The sequence below is a fragment of the Oncorhynchus kisutch genome, linkage group LG3 (genome assembly GCF_002021735.2).
Source record: "Oncorhynchus kisutch isolate 150728-3 linkage group LG3, Okis_V2, whole genome shotgun sequence".
Lineage (NCBI taxonomy): Eukaryota > Metazoa > Chordata > Actinopteri > Salmoniformes > Salmonidae > Oncorhynchus > Oncorhynchus kisutch.
In genome coordinates this window covers 9825723-9837923 of record NC_034176.2, presented here as the reverse complement: position 1 = coordinate 9837923, position 12201 = coordinate 9825723, and the positions used below count along the sequence as shown (strand labels likewise).

General features: G+C 46.6%; 1 protein-coding gene across 2 annotated transcripts in view; it reads left to right on the top strand.

Moving 5' to 3' along the window:
- Positions 1-12201, top strand: part of unc5ca (unc-5 netrin receptor Ca) — a 326512-nt gene that overhangs the window by 201412 nt on the left and 112899 nt on the right. For both annotated transcript variants that reach the window (XM_031817173.1, XM_031817172.1), the window contains exon 4: positions 2865-2968. In XM_031817173.1, the coding sequence (XP_031673033.1) occupies positions 2865-2968 (104 nt within the window). The remainder of the gene's footprint in view (positions 1-2864; positions 2969-12201) is intronic.

Here is a 12201-nt window from a genome sequence, read left to right as displayed (position 1 = left end):
TTTCGTTCCAGGGAGAACCCTTTTCACAGAGGGTTCTACATGGAACCCAAAAGGGTCCTACCTGGAACCAAAAAGGGTTCTCCTATGGGGACAGCCGAAGAACCCTTTTGGAACCCTTTTTTTCTGATTGTAGCTAGCCTAACTGGAGGTTTGTTTGTGGTCGGGTTCAAGAAAGAAAACAATCTATTCTCCAGTCTCTTCCCGATGTTGTTTTTAACTTTTAAGGTTAGGAGGCCCAGTGAGTGAATCAAAAAGGAAATGTCCATCCTTCTTTCGTGTACGGCTTAAAGCAGGATTTGTGTGCTTGTGTTTCCCCCCTTTCCCACACTAAAAGAGAGCAGGACATTCCCTCATAGCATGTAATTCACTTATATATCGTGAATATATCATTGGCGGCCATTATTCTCGTTTATTTTGCTTGGCCTCTTCAAGGCCTTAACTGTCTAGCAGCACTGCTCCCCTTTGCCTTTCTTACAAAGAGAAAGATGACCTCAGTAATAAGAGAAACATGCATTGTAAACCCACACATTTGACTAAACACTTTGTTTTGAATGACTTTAAAGAAAACTAAAATGGTTCCCTGAAACGGGCTAGTTCATTTGAGCATGTCAACTACCGAGTGCTCAGCTCTCTGATTTAGTCAGTTTTTTTCTTCTGTTTGGCACCAAATTAATATTGTCTCAGTACATGGTTGTCTCCTCCATACTCCAGCCTCCTTCCTCTTGGTACAGTAGCTCTGGTCAACTCTCTGTGTCGCTACCCATGGTGCAGCTCCAGAGGGGAATGAGGAAGCTGTGTGGAAACGGACTGGAATGTAGTGTCTTAGTGAGGCACTGGGGGCCATGGAAGAGCCAGCTGGAGAATCACTCACAGAGCCTGCTGAGGACAGCCTGACCGGCTGATCCCAAAGTCACAAACTTCTGTGCTCCTCTATGTCTTTGTCTGCTTGTCTGTCTACAGACATTACTTTTACGCTCGTTCTGTCTCTCAGTCAAACGATGCCTGTTTCTTACAGGACTGGATCCATACTTTCTCAAGGATCCACCAATGACACAGTCGGGGGCGGCAGGGTGTTTGACTAGTAACCGGAAGGTTGCAAGTTCAAATCCCCGAGCTGACAAGGTACAAATCTGTCGTTCTGCCCCTGAACAGGCAGTTAACCCACTGTTCCTAGGCCATCAATGAAATAAGAATTTGTTCTTAACTGACTTGCCTAGTAAAATAAAAAATACAATTGTTGTGCTGGATCCATACTTTGCTCGCTGTTATCGATTTGTCTTCAACAGCAACGCTCTACGAAGCAGTACCGATATCAGTCTTTTCTGTCCATCTCATCCATAATGGATGAATAATGAAATCATGAACAGTAACCATGGATTTAAATAGGCATAAACTAGTCAGCACCCGCGGCAAGCTGTACTGTACAGTACGTCAACTACTAAAGAGCTTGTTTTAAACACAAGAATAATGCAACAAATCAGGCACTCACTTTAGCCAATCAAAAGCACCATAAAGAGAACTGTCTTCAAACCTCAAGGCAGTCTTTTGAAATCCATATAATAACTGTAATAACGCCTGTATGAATTGTCCCAGCGCTGCCATTACCTGTGGTGTCATTCTCATGCAGTCAAGCCCTCCACTCCACATGCTCCTAACACACATACTGTACAGAACAGCTAGGGAAGTAGATGTGAGAATAGAGGTCCCAGTGGACAGGCATTAGAATCCAGTGGCTTTCTCTCCGCTACGAACCATCTCAGATCCCTGACAACTCCTGTGACTTGAGCTTTGCTTGGGACTGTCCACTTGCCCTTGTAAATGCTGCATTTGCCCTCTCTTTTCCTCCCTCGTTCACACATCTCTCTCACTTCTCTCTCTCTCTCTCTCTCTCTCTCTCTCTCTCTCTCTCTCTCTCTCTCTCTCTCTCTCTCTCTCTCTCTCTCTCTGTCTATGTCTCTCTCTCTGTCTATGTCTCTCTCTCTCTCTCTCTCTCTCTCTCTCTCTCTCTCTCTCTCTGTCTCTCTCTGTCTCTCTGTATGCATCACTGTGATTGCTGTCACGTGACCCCGGCCATTGGGCTGATTTCACAAAGAGGGGATAGAAAACCACGAGGTCCAAAAACCTAAAGCAGGGCTTAAATACACAATGAAAAGATGGTGTCTCCAAAATGGCTGAACGGTCGCCCAAACCCCTCTTGGTTTCCATGCCTATTTAACGTTTCCATGGTTTCCTCTCTTTGCAACGCCTACATGTGTGCTTGTGAGATGAGTCACCTGACTGTGGTGGACTACTGATCATGCTAAACTCCGGGCTGGACAAAGTGTTCTCAACGAAATCGAGAAAACGTCTTTGTTCTTTTTTCATCCTCGTTGGAGGCATTCTATAATCTCTCACTATACCAAGGGGCCTTGAGATGCCGCAGATTAGATATTGGTGTTCAGGTAGTCTCGGCTGTAGGATTTTCCAGCTGTATCTACATTCCCTGTCTGTGAATAGCGATATGTGCATGCTGAATTTAAATTCTGTGTCGAGATCCCTGCTTGGTTTACTGCTACAGCAGTTTTAGCTTCTTGTCGGGAGGAGTTCAGTTTTGTTGACATTTCAGTAAATTGCAAAATGGATAATCCTAATAATCAAATCAAGGATTCAGTGGGAGTAACACGAGAGTTCTGAAGCTGAGGCCAATAGGAAAGCATGAACAATACTACTGAACACTTACAATGGAGGGCGATTCATATTATGTACTTCTGAGATACATTTTTTCCATCAGCCTTCTTTTCATGGTCCTTCGAGCCAGATAGATTGGACCTGGAATTTGATCATGATTGCTCAATTAATGTTTTGTCTTTATTTCTCCCCTCCAGATCTCAGGAAAACATTTGACCAGGAGCCACTGGGGAAGGAGGTGTCACTGGAACAGGAAGTGCTTCTCCAGTGCCGCCCACCCGAGGGCATACCTGCTGCAGAGGTATTTATCAACTTCCTGTTTCCATCCTATTGGGACTCCACTGGAACGTTACCTAACGTTGTAGTAACGTTCACTGTTTGGTGGGTTGGTCTCCTCTGCTGGTAGACATCAGTACTAAAGCGACAGAGATACTTTTTCATCCAGATAAACTTGGACTGGATTGGTACGTTTTGTTCTACAGTATCTGGTCATCTCATCAAAGCTGTAATAATATTTTATCTGCATTTTTTTACACTTTGGTGTTAGATAAGTGACCTTTGAACTGGGTTACACTTGTGAGAGATTGAGAGCCTCCTCCTGCTGTGCTGAAGGACGTGTGGTGCTCTGCGACCAGGGCAGAGAAAGCGAGAGAGAACAGAGACAGAGAGAAAAGTTATCTCTGCCCCTGCTCTTTCTCTCTCTCTCTCTCTTCCTCCTTCACTCTACACGGTTTATGACACAACAGTAACATTTTACAATCCACTCTCAGCACGCAACGCTCTCAGGCCTTATCCTGTTCACGTCGATACGGCCATAAGAGTTTTAGGAATTCTCCTGCAGGAAAAATCAAGCCAATAAATTGGTCGATTGGTTCGTTCAATTGAACAGAGAGGCTTTAGGTGGTCTGGTCTCTGCACCAGTTTCATATTTTTTTCCCCTCCGTTTTTACCTCATGCATTTTTCATTCATTTTAGCTGTCATAATGGGATCACCCTGCAAAAAAAGGATTGATGTCTCTGCTCTTGAGGCTAATAAGATTTATAGATCCTCTGTATTTAAGTCAAAATGCTATTGTCTCTCTTATTGGCTAGGCGGTGTGTTTGACCTGTGACCTCTGAACTCAGCCCTCTCCTTCTACTCAAAATTGATGGACAGGCCTGATGTTAAGTGTAATAACTTTTTTTAGGAGGTGCTAATATTAGTCGTGGTGGGTCAAGCCCATGGACTCTTGTGAAAGTGTCGGGCTGCAACCCGAAACTTGAACCCTCGCAAATATGCCTATCAGCATTTCGTGACATACAACCTTGCCACTTAAGTCATTTAGCAGACACTCTGATCTGGAGCCACTTACAGGATGTAATGAGTGCATACATTCACTCATACAGGTCCCCAGCGGGAATCAAACCCACAACCCTAGCATTGCATGCACCATGCCCTACCAACTGAGCCACGGTGACTTAATAGACACGTGATCAGAGATCCGGGACTGATGCTAAATGCAGTACGAGACTTTGGCTGATGTCTGACTTAGCTCTGACTGACTTTGATGTTTGAAGGTGTCCTAAAATGGACACCGTACTAGTGTGAGCTGTTAGGGGGTCAAGTTCAAAACCATTGAAGAAAAAGATGTGTGGGCCATAACAGTAGAACTCAATATCTTGTGAGTTTGACTGGTATTGCTCTGAATCGTTCTGTCAATATATCACTTTTGAATGGCAATTGGGAAAGAATTTCAGGGTAGTTTGAAAAGTACAGACTCTTTTTGGACTTTGTTGCTGATGAAAGGCATGGTTCAACAGAGATTTGTGGGAGGTTAATATACAGACACACAGGCAAAGGTGCTGGGACTAGACTGCTAGACTTTAGACATTGCAGCACTGTTGATTGTGTCTCAAAACTTCTAATTGGTGGAAAGACTGGTGCTGACCTGGAAAGACCAATTCAAGTCAATAGAGTTCACATTGATGGACTGGGCTGTGTCTGGGCTGGACTGGGCTGTGTCTGGGCTGGACTGGGCTGTGTCTGGGCTGGGCTGTGTCTGGGCTGGGCTGTGTTTGGGCTGGGCTGTGTCTGGGCTGTGTTTGGGCTGGGCTGTGTTTGGGCTGGGCTGTGTTTGGGCTGGGCTGTGTTTGGGCTGGGCTGTGTCTGGGCTGGGCTGTGTCTGGGCTGGGCTGTGTTTGGGCTGGGCTGTGTCTGGGCTGTGTCTGGGCTGGACTGTGTTTGGGCTGGACTGGGCTGTGTCTGGGCTGGACTGGGCTGTGTCTGGGCTGGACTGTGTCAGAGGTGGGCTGGGCTGTGTCTGGGCTGGGCTGGGCTGGGCTGTGTCTGGGCTGGGCTCTGTCTGGGCTGGGCTGTGTCTGGGCTGGGCTGTGTCTGGGCTGTGCTGGGCTGTGCTGGGCTGTGTCTGGGCTGGGCTGCGCTGTACTGTGTCTGGGCTGTGCTGGGCTGTACTGGGCTGGGCTGTGTCTGGGCTGCGCTGGACTGTGTCTGGGCTGTGCTGGGCTGTGCTGTGTCTGGGCTGTGCTGTGTCTGGGCTGTGTCTGGGCTGTGCTGTGAGTGAAAGACACAGCTGCAGTGGAATAAAGACATCAGACAGTGATGACAGGACAGCTCTCTTCTCAGAAACCCTGTAGGACAGACCAGACCAGACCAGACTGCTGTACTGCAGCCTCACATCTTAGAGATATAGCACACTGGGTACACAGTGCAGCGACACATAAGCAACCTTGTTAAATGACAATCCAAGCTTGAATGCACACACACACACACACACACACACACACTAAGAACAGTCATCTGCCTTCTCCAAGAAAGATTATTGATGCCAGCCACTCTGAAGCAGATGACATTAGTCTGGTCATGTCAGAATGCATCAGTGATGTGGTATCTTCATACCCCCCAGGGATCCCTCTGTACGCCTTGTGTCTGGCCGCGGGTCAGGAAAAGACGGGTCATGTTGTTGGCTAATGTATCAGAGGATCAAGGCTCACTGATGCCCTGCAGGCTCTTTCGATGAAGAGCCCTGACTGGACTGGACTCACTGGACGGCGCCACCGAAGTGGCAATTTAAATCCAGTCAAACTAGAGTGTAGAGTGCGGCTGATGTCCTGTACTAGCTGAGTAGTGAGTGCCTTGGTGAGCGAGTTGCGTCCATGTCATAGTTTACTGTAACTAGGTCAAATGATTGTTAGGGCAAGCTGGGATAGGGCGTATGTACTGTCACTGAGTTCATTTGGTTCTAGTGACATAGAGTATCAGGTAAGCACTCACATACTCTCTCCAGACTGTTGGCCGGGTGTAGACGTGAATACCGGCGAGGTCTTGCGGGGAGGTAGAAAATGTAGACCGGCTGGTGCCACGCCAGTGCCCAGAGTAATAGTAGTGTTGCCTTCCATACGAAGCAGCATTGCAGCAGTTTGTGGTGTGAGGTAGCACTAAAAGCCCCCCCCTCACCTCTCTCTCCACCTAGCAGGGCCTTGTTGGCAGGCCCAGGTTCCAGGCGATGCCCTCCCTGCGGGGTCTGGCAGCAGGGGCCCCGGCCCTCCTCCAGTCAGTCTCCCTGATTAGTGGTTAGCATTGGCTCCGTGACAACACAAGCCTCTCACAGTCTGGAATGCACAGCGATAATGGCTCTGTCAGCAAACTTAACGCCAGAGCAGCCGAGCCGGTGGCAAGTTTACAATGCCCCCACATTACACCACTAGCGCTCTCCTTTCTCAATCTAATTACGCAAAACAAAAATCATTTACATTGCATATAAGAGTACAATTGGTAGCACATTGCTAAAAATGCAGTGGCTAAGTTTTGTTCCTGGTAGAAAGTGTTTTTCCCGGAGGTCCTTGGCTACAGGCCAAGGTTCAGTGTTTTTAGTTGTGTGCACAATGGGTGCATCCTAAACAGTACCCTATTTCTCTATGTAGTACACTACTTTTGACTAGTGTCAAACTCATTCATATAATGCACAGGGCCCAATATAATCCCCTGGAGATGCTGTAGTAAGCTGTGTGCTTTGGCTCGTTGGAGTGATTGTCAATGTTTTATCTGAAATCAAATCAAAGCTTTGTCAAAAAAACAAACAACAGTTACTAACATTATTATCTGAGATTATCAAGCAAATCTCTTTTATTCCGACCTCCTATGCAACAGTAATTCACAAATGGCTCCACTAGACGGCAGCTCTGTCCAGGCAGTGCAACATTTTGATGTTAAATGTATTGTGATATCAGAGGTTGTTTTTGCAAAAGCGTTTCGCATAATGTGGGCGGCAGGGTAGCCTAGTGGTTAGAGTGTTGAACTAGTAACTGGAAGGTTGCGAGTTCAAACCCCTGAGCTGACAAGGTACAAATCTGTCGTTCTGCCCCTGAACAGGCAGTTAACCCACTGTTCCTAGGCCGTCATTGAAAATAAGAATTTGTTCTTAACTGACATGCCTGGTTAAATAAATAAAAAATATGCTTGCAATTAGAATGATACTGTAAACTAGACAATAGTATTTCCAGTATTATCCTGATTCTAGGCGGATGTCAAAACCTTAAACCTACCTGACACTATCACGTATGGTGACACGTTCACCTTCCCTGGTGAAGATGCTCCTAGATGCTGATCTTGGGTCAGTTTGGCATTCCCCCCACTATTGATTAAGGTTAAGACTGGGGGAGGGGAAAACTGTTGCTAGATCTGTGCCTAGGGGAAACTTCACCCCAGAGCACATTCAGTAACTGGTCATTCTGAATTAAAATGTGTTCTAAACTGAAAGGCTCCTCTGTTCCATTCTATCTCTCCCTGTTCCGTTCAGTGATTCCGTCTAGACTGGTAGATTCTAATCATGCTCGCTGGACACTAACATGGCGCTAGCCAGTTTATGGCACTTATCTGATTCTAGAGATAGAGAGACAGCATTGCACACTCCAACAAAGAAACAAGCCCCAGACGTTTATTTTGGCCCGCACACATAGTAAAAAGGTTGTGCTTGTTTCTCTAGCCCTGGAAATGACTTAAAACAAAGATCTTCTTGACATGTCTCGTGGTTGAATAGTTTAAGGAAACTATCAATCAAATAATTCAACTGGAAGCTTTTTATTCCATGGTTACGTTTGACCAAAGCTCACTAATCGTCAGTGTCTGATATGTGCATATCCCCTGGAGAGGAAGGGCAGGGTATAGGCAGAGCATTATATGGTGCTTTAATTGTGTTTGGTTTGAGAACTAAGATGTAGCGTTATGTTTTCCTTTGTGGTGCAGAGGGTAAATTCGTGAGTGGCTCCTTGAGCTAGAAGGGAGCAGGGATGGATGATGATAGAGTTTGGTTGGGCATCCCCCCCATTGAGAACCTCCCCATTCATTACCTCTGGAAGAGCTGTGAAAGACTGCGATTCAAATGTACTAGCTACAAAATGTCTCCTGACATTTTTATTTTCATGTTTCCTCTCTCTCTCACTGCCCCTCAAATCTTTGGACATTGTTCTTAGATAAAGATGGGGTGAGGGGTGACATAGTATTATGGACTACAGAGGAGCCGGTTGCCACGGAAGCAGACTGAGGCAGTTACTCAGGGTTTCCGGGATCCTGCCAGGTTGTCATGGACGACAGGCAAAGGGGATGCCTAGTCAGTTGCACAACTGAATGCATTCAACTGCATTTAACCCAACCCCTCTGAATCAAGAGAGGTGTAGGGGGGCTGCCTTAATCGACATCCACGGTGCCCGGGGAGCAGTTGTTTTTGGGGGTTAACTGTCTTTAACTGACCTTTCGGTTACTGGCCCAACGCTCCGCTACCTGCCGCCCCATGGGACCACTATTGCATGGAGGAGGCAACCCTGCAAAGACAAAGGCCTGCATTAAATAACGCTATGCATTATAGAACAAACGATGTGCGTTTGTCCGAGAAACTATTTTCATAAGCTTCAAAAAACGCCTACATTTTAAATTAAAATAAAAAAATATATATATATCATATTGCTAAGCAACTACAATACATATGGTTGTCATCAGAGAGTGAAAATACCATGGATTGTCACATGATATGCTCCATCAAAACCAAGTGGCTCGTCTTCAATGTTCCCTGTTCAGTATGTGTGTTTTAATCCATACACACAGTGAAAGACTGAACTAAACAGAGAAGAGAATATCGCTATGGTTCATCCTGCTCATTTCAGTCAGCACTCTCCGGGAGGTGGTTTCCCCTACGTACAGATCTAGGATCAGCTTCCCCTCCCCCAATCTTAACCTTAACCATTATTGGGGAAAATGCAAAACTGACCCAAGATCATTGTCAGTCAGCACTGCAGTGGGAGGTACCTCTCTAGTTCATTGTCTGGTAGTTAGTTCATTACACTGGCCAGGCCAGAGCTTGAGGAACCCAGCAGATGTTTATATACTCAGAGAAGATGCTCCAGACCCCGCAAGCACAGAGGAAGCCATGGTGTTCATACCATCTGGCTGTCTATCTATCTGTTAGTCTGCTTTCCTAGCCCCTTACCCCCAAGTACAGACAGTCTGCGTCGACTCAACCATCTGGCTGTTAGTCTGCTTTCCCTGCCTCTTAGCCCCAAGTATAGACAGTCTGCGTCAACTCAACCATCTGGCTGTTAGTCTGCTTTCCCTGCCTCTTAGCCCCAAGTACAGACAGTCTGCGTCAACTCAACCATCTGGCTGTCTATCTATCTGTTAGTCTGCTTTTCTAGCCTCTTACCCCCAAGTACAGACAGTTTGCGTCAACTCAACCATCTGGCTGTTAGTCTGCTTTCCCTGCCTCTTAGCCCCAAGTATAGACAGTCTGCGTCAACTCAACCATCTGGCTGTCTATCTATCTGTTAGTCTGCTTTCCTAGCCTCTTACCCCCAAGTACAGACAGTCTGCGTCAACTCAACCATCTGGCTGTTAGTCTGCTTTCCCTGCCTCTTAGCCCCAAGTATAGACAGTCTGCGTCAACTCAACCATCTGGCTGTCTATCTATCTGTTAGTCTGCTTTCCTAGCCTCTTACCCCCAAGTACAGACAGTCTGCGTCAACTCAACCATCTGGCTGTTAGTCTGCTTTCCCTGCCTCTTAGCCCCAAGTATAGACAGTCTGCGTCAACTCAACCATCTGGCTGTCTATCTATCTGTTAGTCTGCTTTCCTAGCCCCTTACCCCCAAGTACAGACAGTCTGCGTCGACTCAACCATCTGGCTGTCTATCTATCTGTTAGTCTGCTTTCCTAGCCCCTTACCCCCAAGTACAGACAGTCTGTGTCAACTCAACCATCTGGCTGTCTATCTATCTGTTAGTCTGCTTTCCTAGCCCCTTACTCCCAAGTACAGACAGTCTGTGTCAACTCAACCATCTGGCTGTGAGATTTCCAGCAGCACTGAAATGTTTAATTAAGTCACTGAAAGGTTGAATAAAGTTGTTTCTCACACATAAATAAAGACCAGGCTTGGTCTGGCTGTCTGCAGAAGCCATCAGCACAGGATGTGTGTGATCCATCTTTATGTGTTGAAGGGGACTGGTGTGGTGTCTGTCCTGCACTGATGGCATCTGCAGACAGATAGATAGACAGAGAGACAGGCAGATAAATGGACAGATGGACAGATAGATAAGCAGACAGACAGGCAGGCAGACAGACAGGCAGATAAATGGACATATGGACAGATAGATAGGCAGACAGACAAGCAGGCAGACAGAGAGGCAGATAAATGGACAGACAGATGGACAGATAGATAGGCAGGCAGACAGACAGGCAGATACATGGACAGATGGACAGATAGATAGGCAGACAGACAGGCAGATACATGGACAGATAGATAGGCAGACAGGCAGGCAGGCAGACAGACAGGCAGATAAATGGACAGATGGACAGATAGATAGGCAGACAGACAGGCAGGCAGACAGACAGACAGACAGGCAGATAAATGGACAGATGAACAGATATATAGGCAGACAGACAGGCAGGCAGACAGACAGGCAGATAAATGGACAGATGGACAGATAGATAGGCAGACAGACAGGCAGGCAGACAGACAGGCAGATAAATGGACAGACAGATGGACAGATATATAGGCAGACAGACAGGCAGGCAGACAGACAGGCAGATAAATGGACAGATAGATAGGCAGACAGACAGGCAGGCAGACAGACAGGCAGATAAATGGACAGATAGATAGGCAGACAGACAGGCAGGCAGACAGAGGCAGAAAACACCCTGCAACACATAAAGACCTTCCGAGATGGATCGCACACACACAAACACATTCTCTCTGAATCTAACACGTATACGGCAGCACTTCCTGAGCAACTCAAAGGGTCATTGGTTCGATTGCCGCTGGGGTCACATATAAAATACAGTAAGCTCCAAGAGTATTGGGACAGTGATAAATTGTTTGTTGTTTTGTCTCTGTACTCCAGCACTTTGGATTTGAAATGATACAATGACTATGAGGTTAAAGTGCCGACTGTAATGTTTCATTTGAGTCGCTTTGGATGACAGGGTCCTGCTAAATAGCATACATTATTAGTATGACTTCCTAACCTGCCAAACAGGCAATATGAGTGTTTTATTGTGCTGACCAAGCCATGGAAAACAGATTTGTTGTGGAGTTTTTTAACAGTTTAGTTTTCGAGAGTCAATTAAATAGGATTACCGTCAGCCCAGTTAGTTCAAAGCTTAAAACGCTTTAATGCTAATGCGGTGTCAACAGCTCCCTCTCTCGTAGCAAGTCAGCTGCAATATAGACACCTATTTTAATATCATTTCAAAGAGTAGTTTCCACCTAATATGTTACGCAAAATGTTGTTTTATCTGCAGTACTTCAAATATAATGGTGTGGTCATTAGCTGCATGCTGTCGTCAGCCTCAGTCGAATGCCTTCCCCCGGACCGAAAGGCTGAAGTTGAAGCACACAGCGGCCATTTCGTCCTGTTAGGTCCCTCGGTGAACACAGAAATGATCTATCTCTCTCTCTCTCTCTCTCCGTCTTTGCTGCCCTCTCTCTCTCCGTCTTTGCTGCCCTCTCTCTCTCTCTCTCTCTCTCTCTCTCTCTCTCTCTCTCTCTGTCTCTCTCTCTCTCTCTCTGTCTTTGCTGCCCTCTCTCTCTCTCTCTCTCTCTCCGTCTTTGCTGCCCTCTCTCTCTCTGTCTCTCTCTCTCTCTCTCTCTCTCCGTCTTTGCTGCCCTCTCTCTCTCCGTCTTTGCTGCCCTCTCTCTCTCTCTCTCTCTCTGTCTCTCTCTCTCTCTCTCTCTGTCTTTGCTGCCCTCTCTCTCTCTCTCTCTCTCTCTCTCTCTCTCTCTCTCTGTCTCTCTCTCTCTCTCTGTCTTTGCTGCCCTCTCTCTCTCTCTCTCTCTCTCTCCGTCTTTGCTGCCCTCTCTCTCTCTCTCTCTCTCTCTCCGTCTTTGCTGCCCTCTCTCTCTCTCTCTCTCTCTCTCTCTCTCTCTCTGTCTCTCTCTCTCTCTCTCTCTCTCTGTCTCTCTCTGTCTCTCTCTCCATCTTTGCTGCCCTCTCTCTCTCTCTCTCTCTCTCTCTCTCTCTCTCTCTCTCTCTCTCTCTCTCTGTCTCTCTC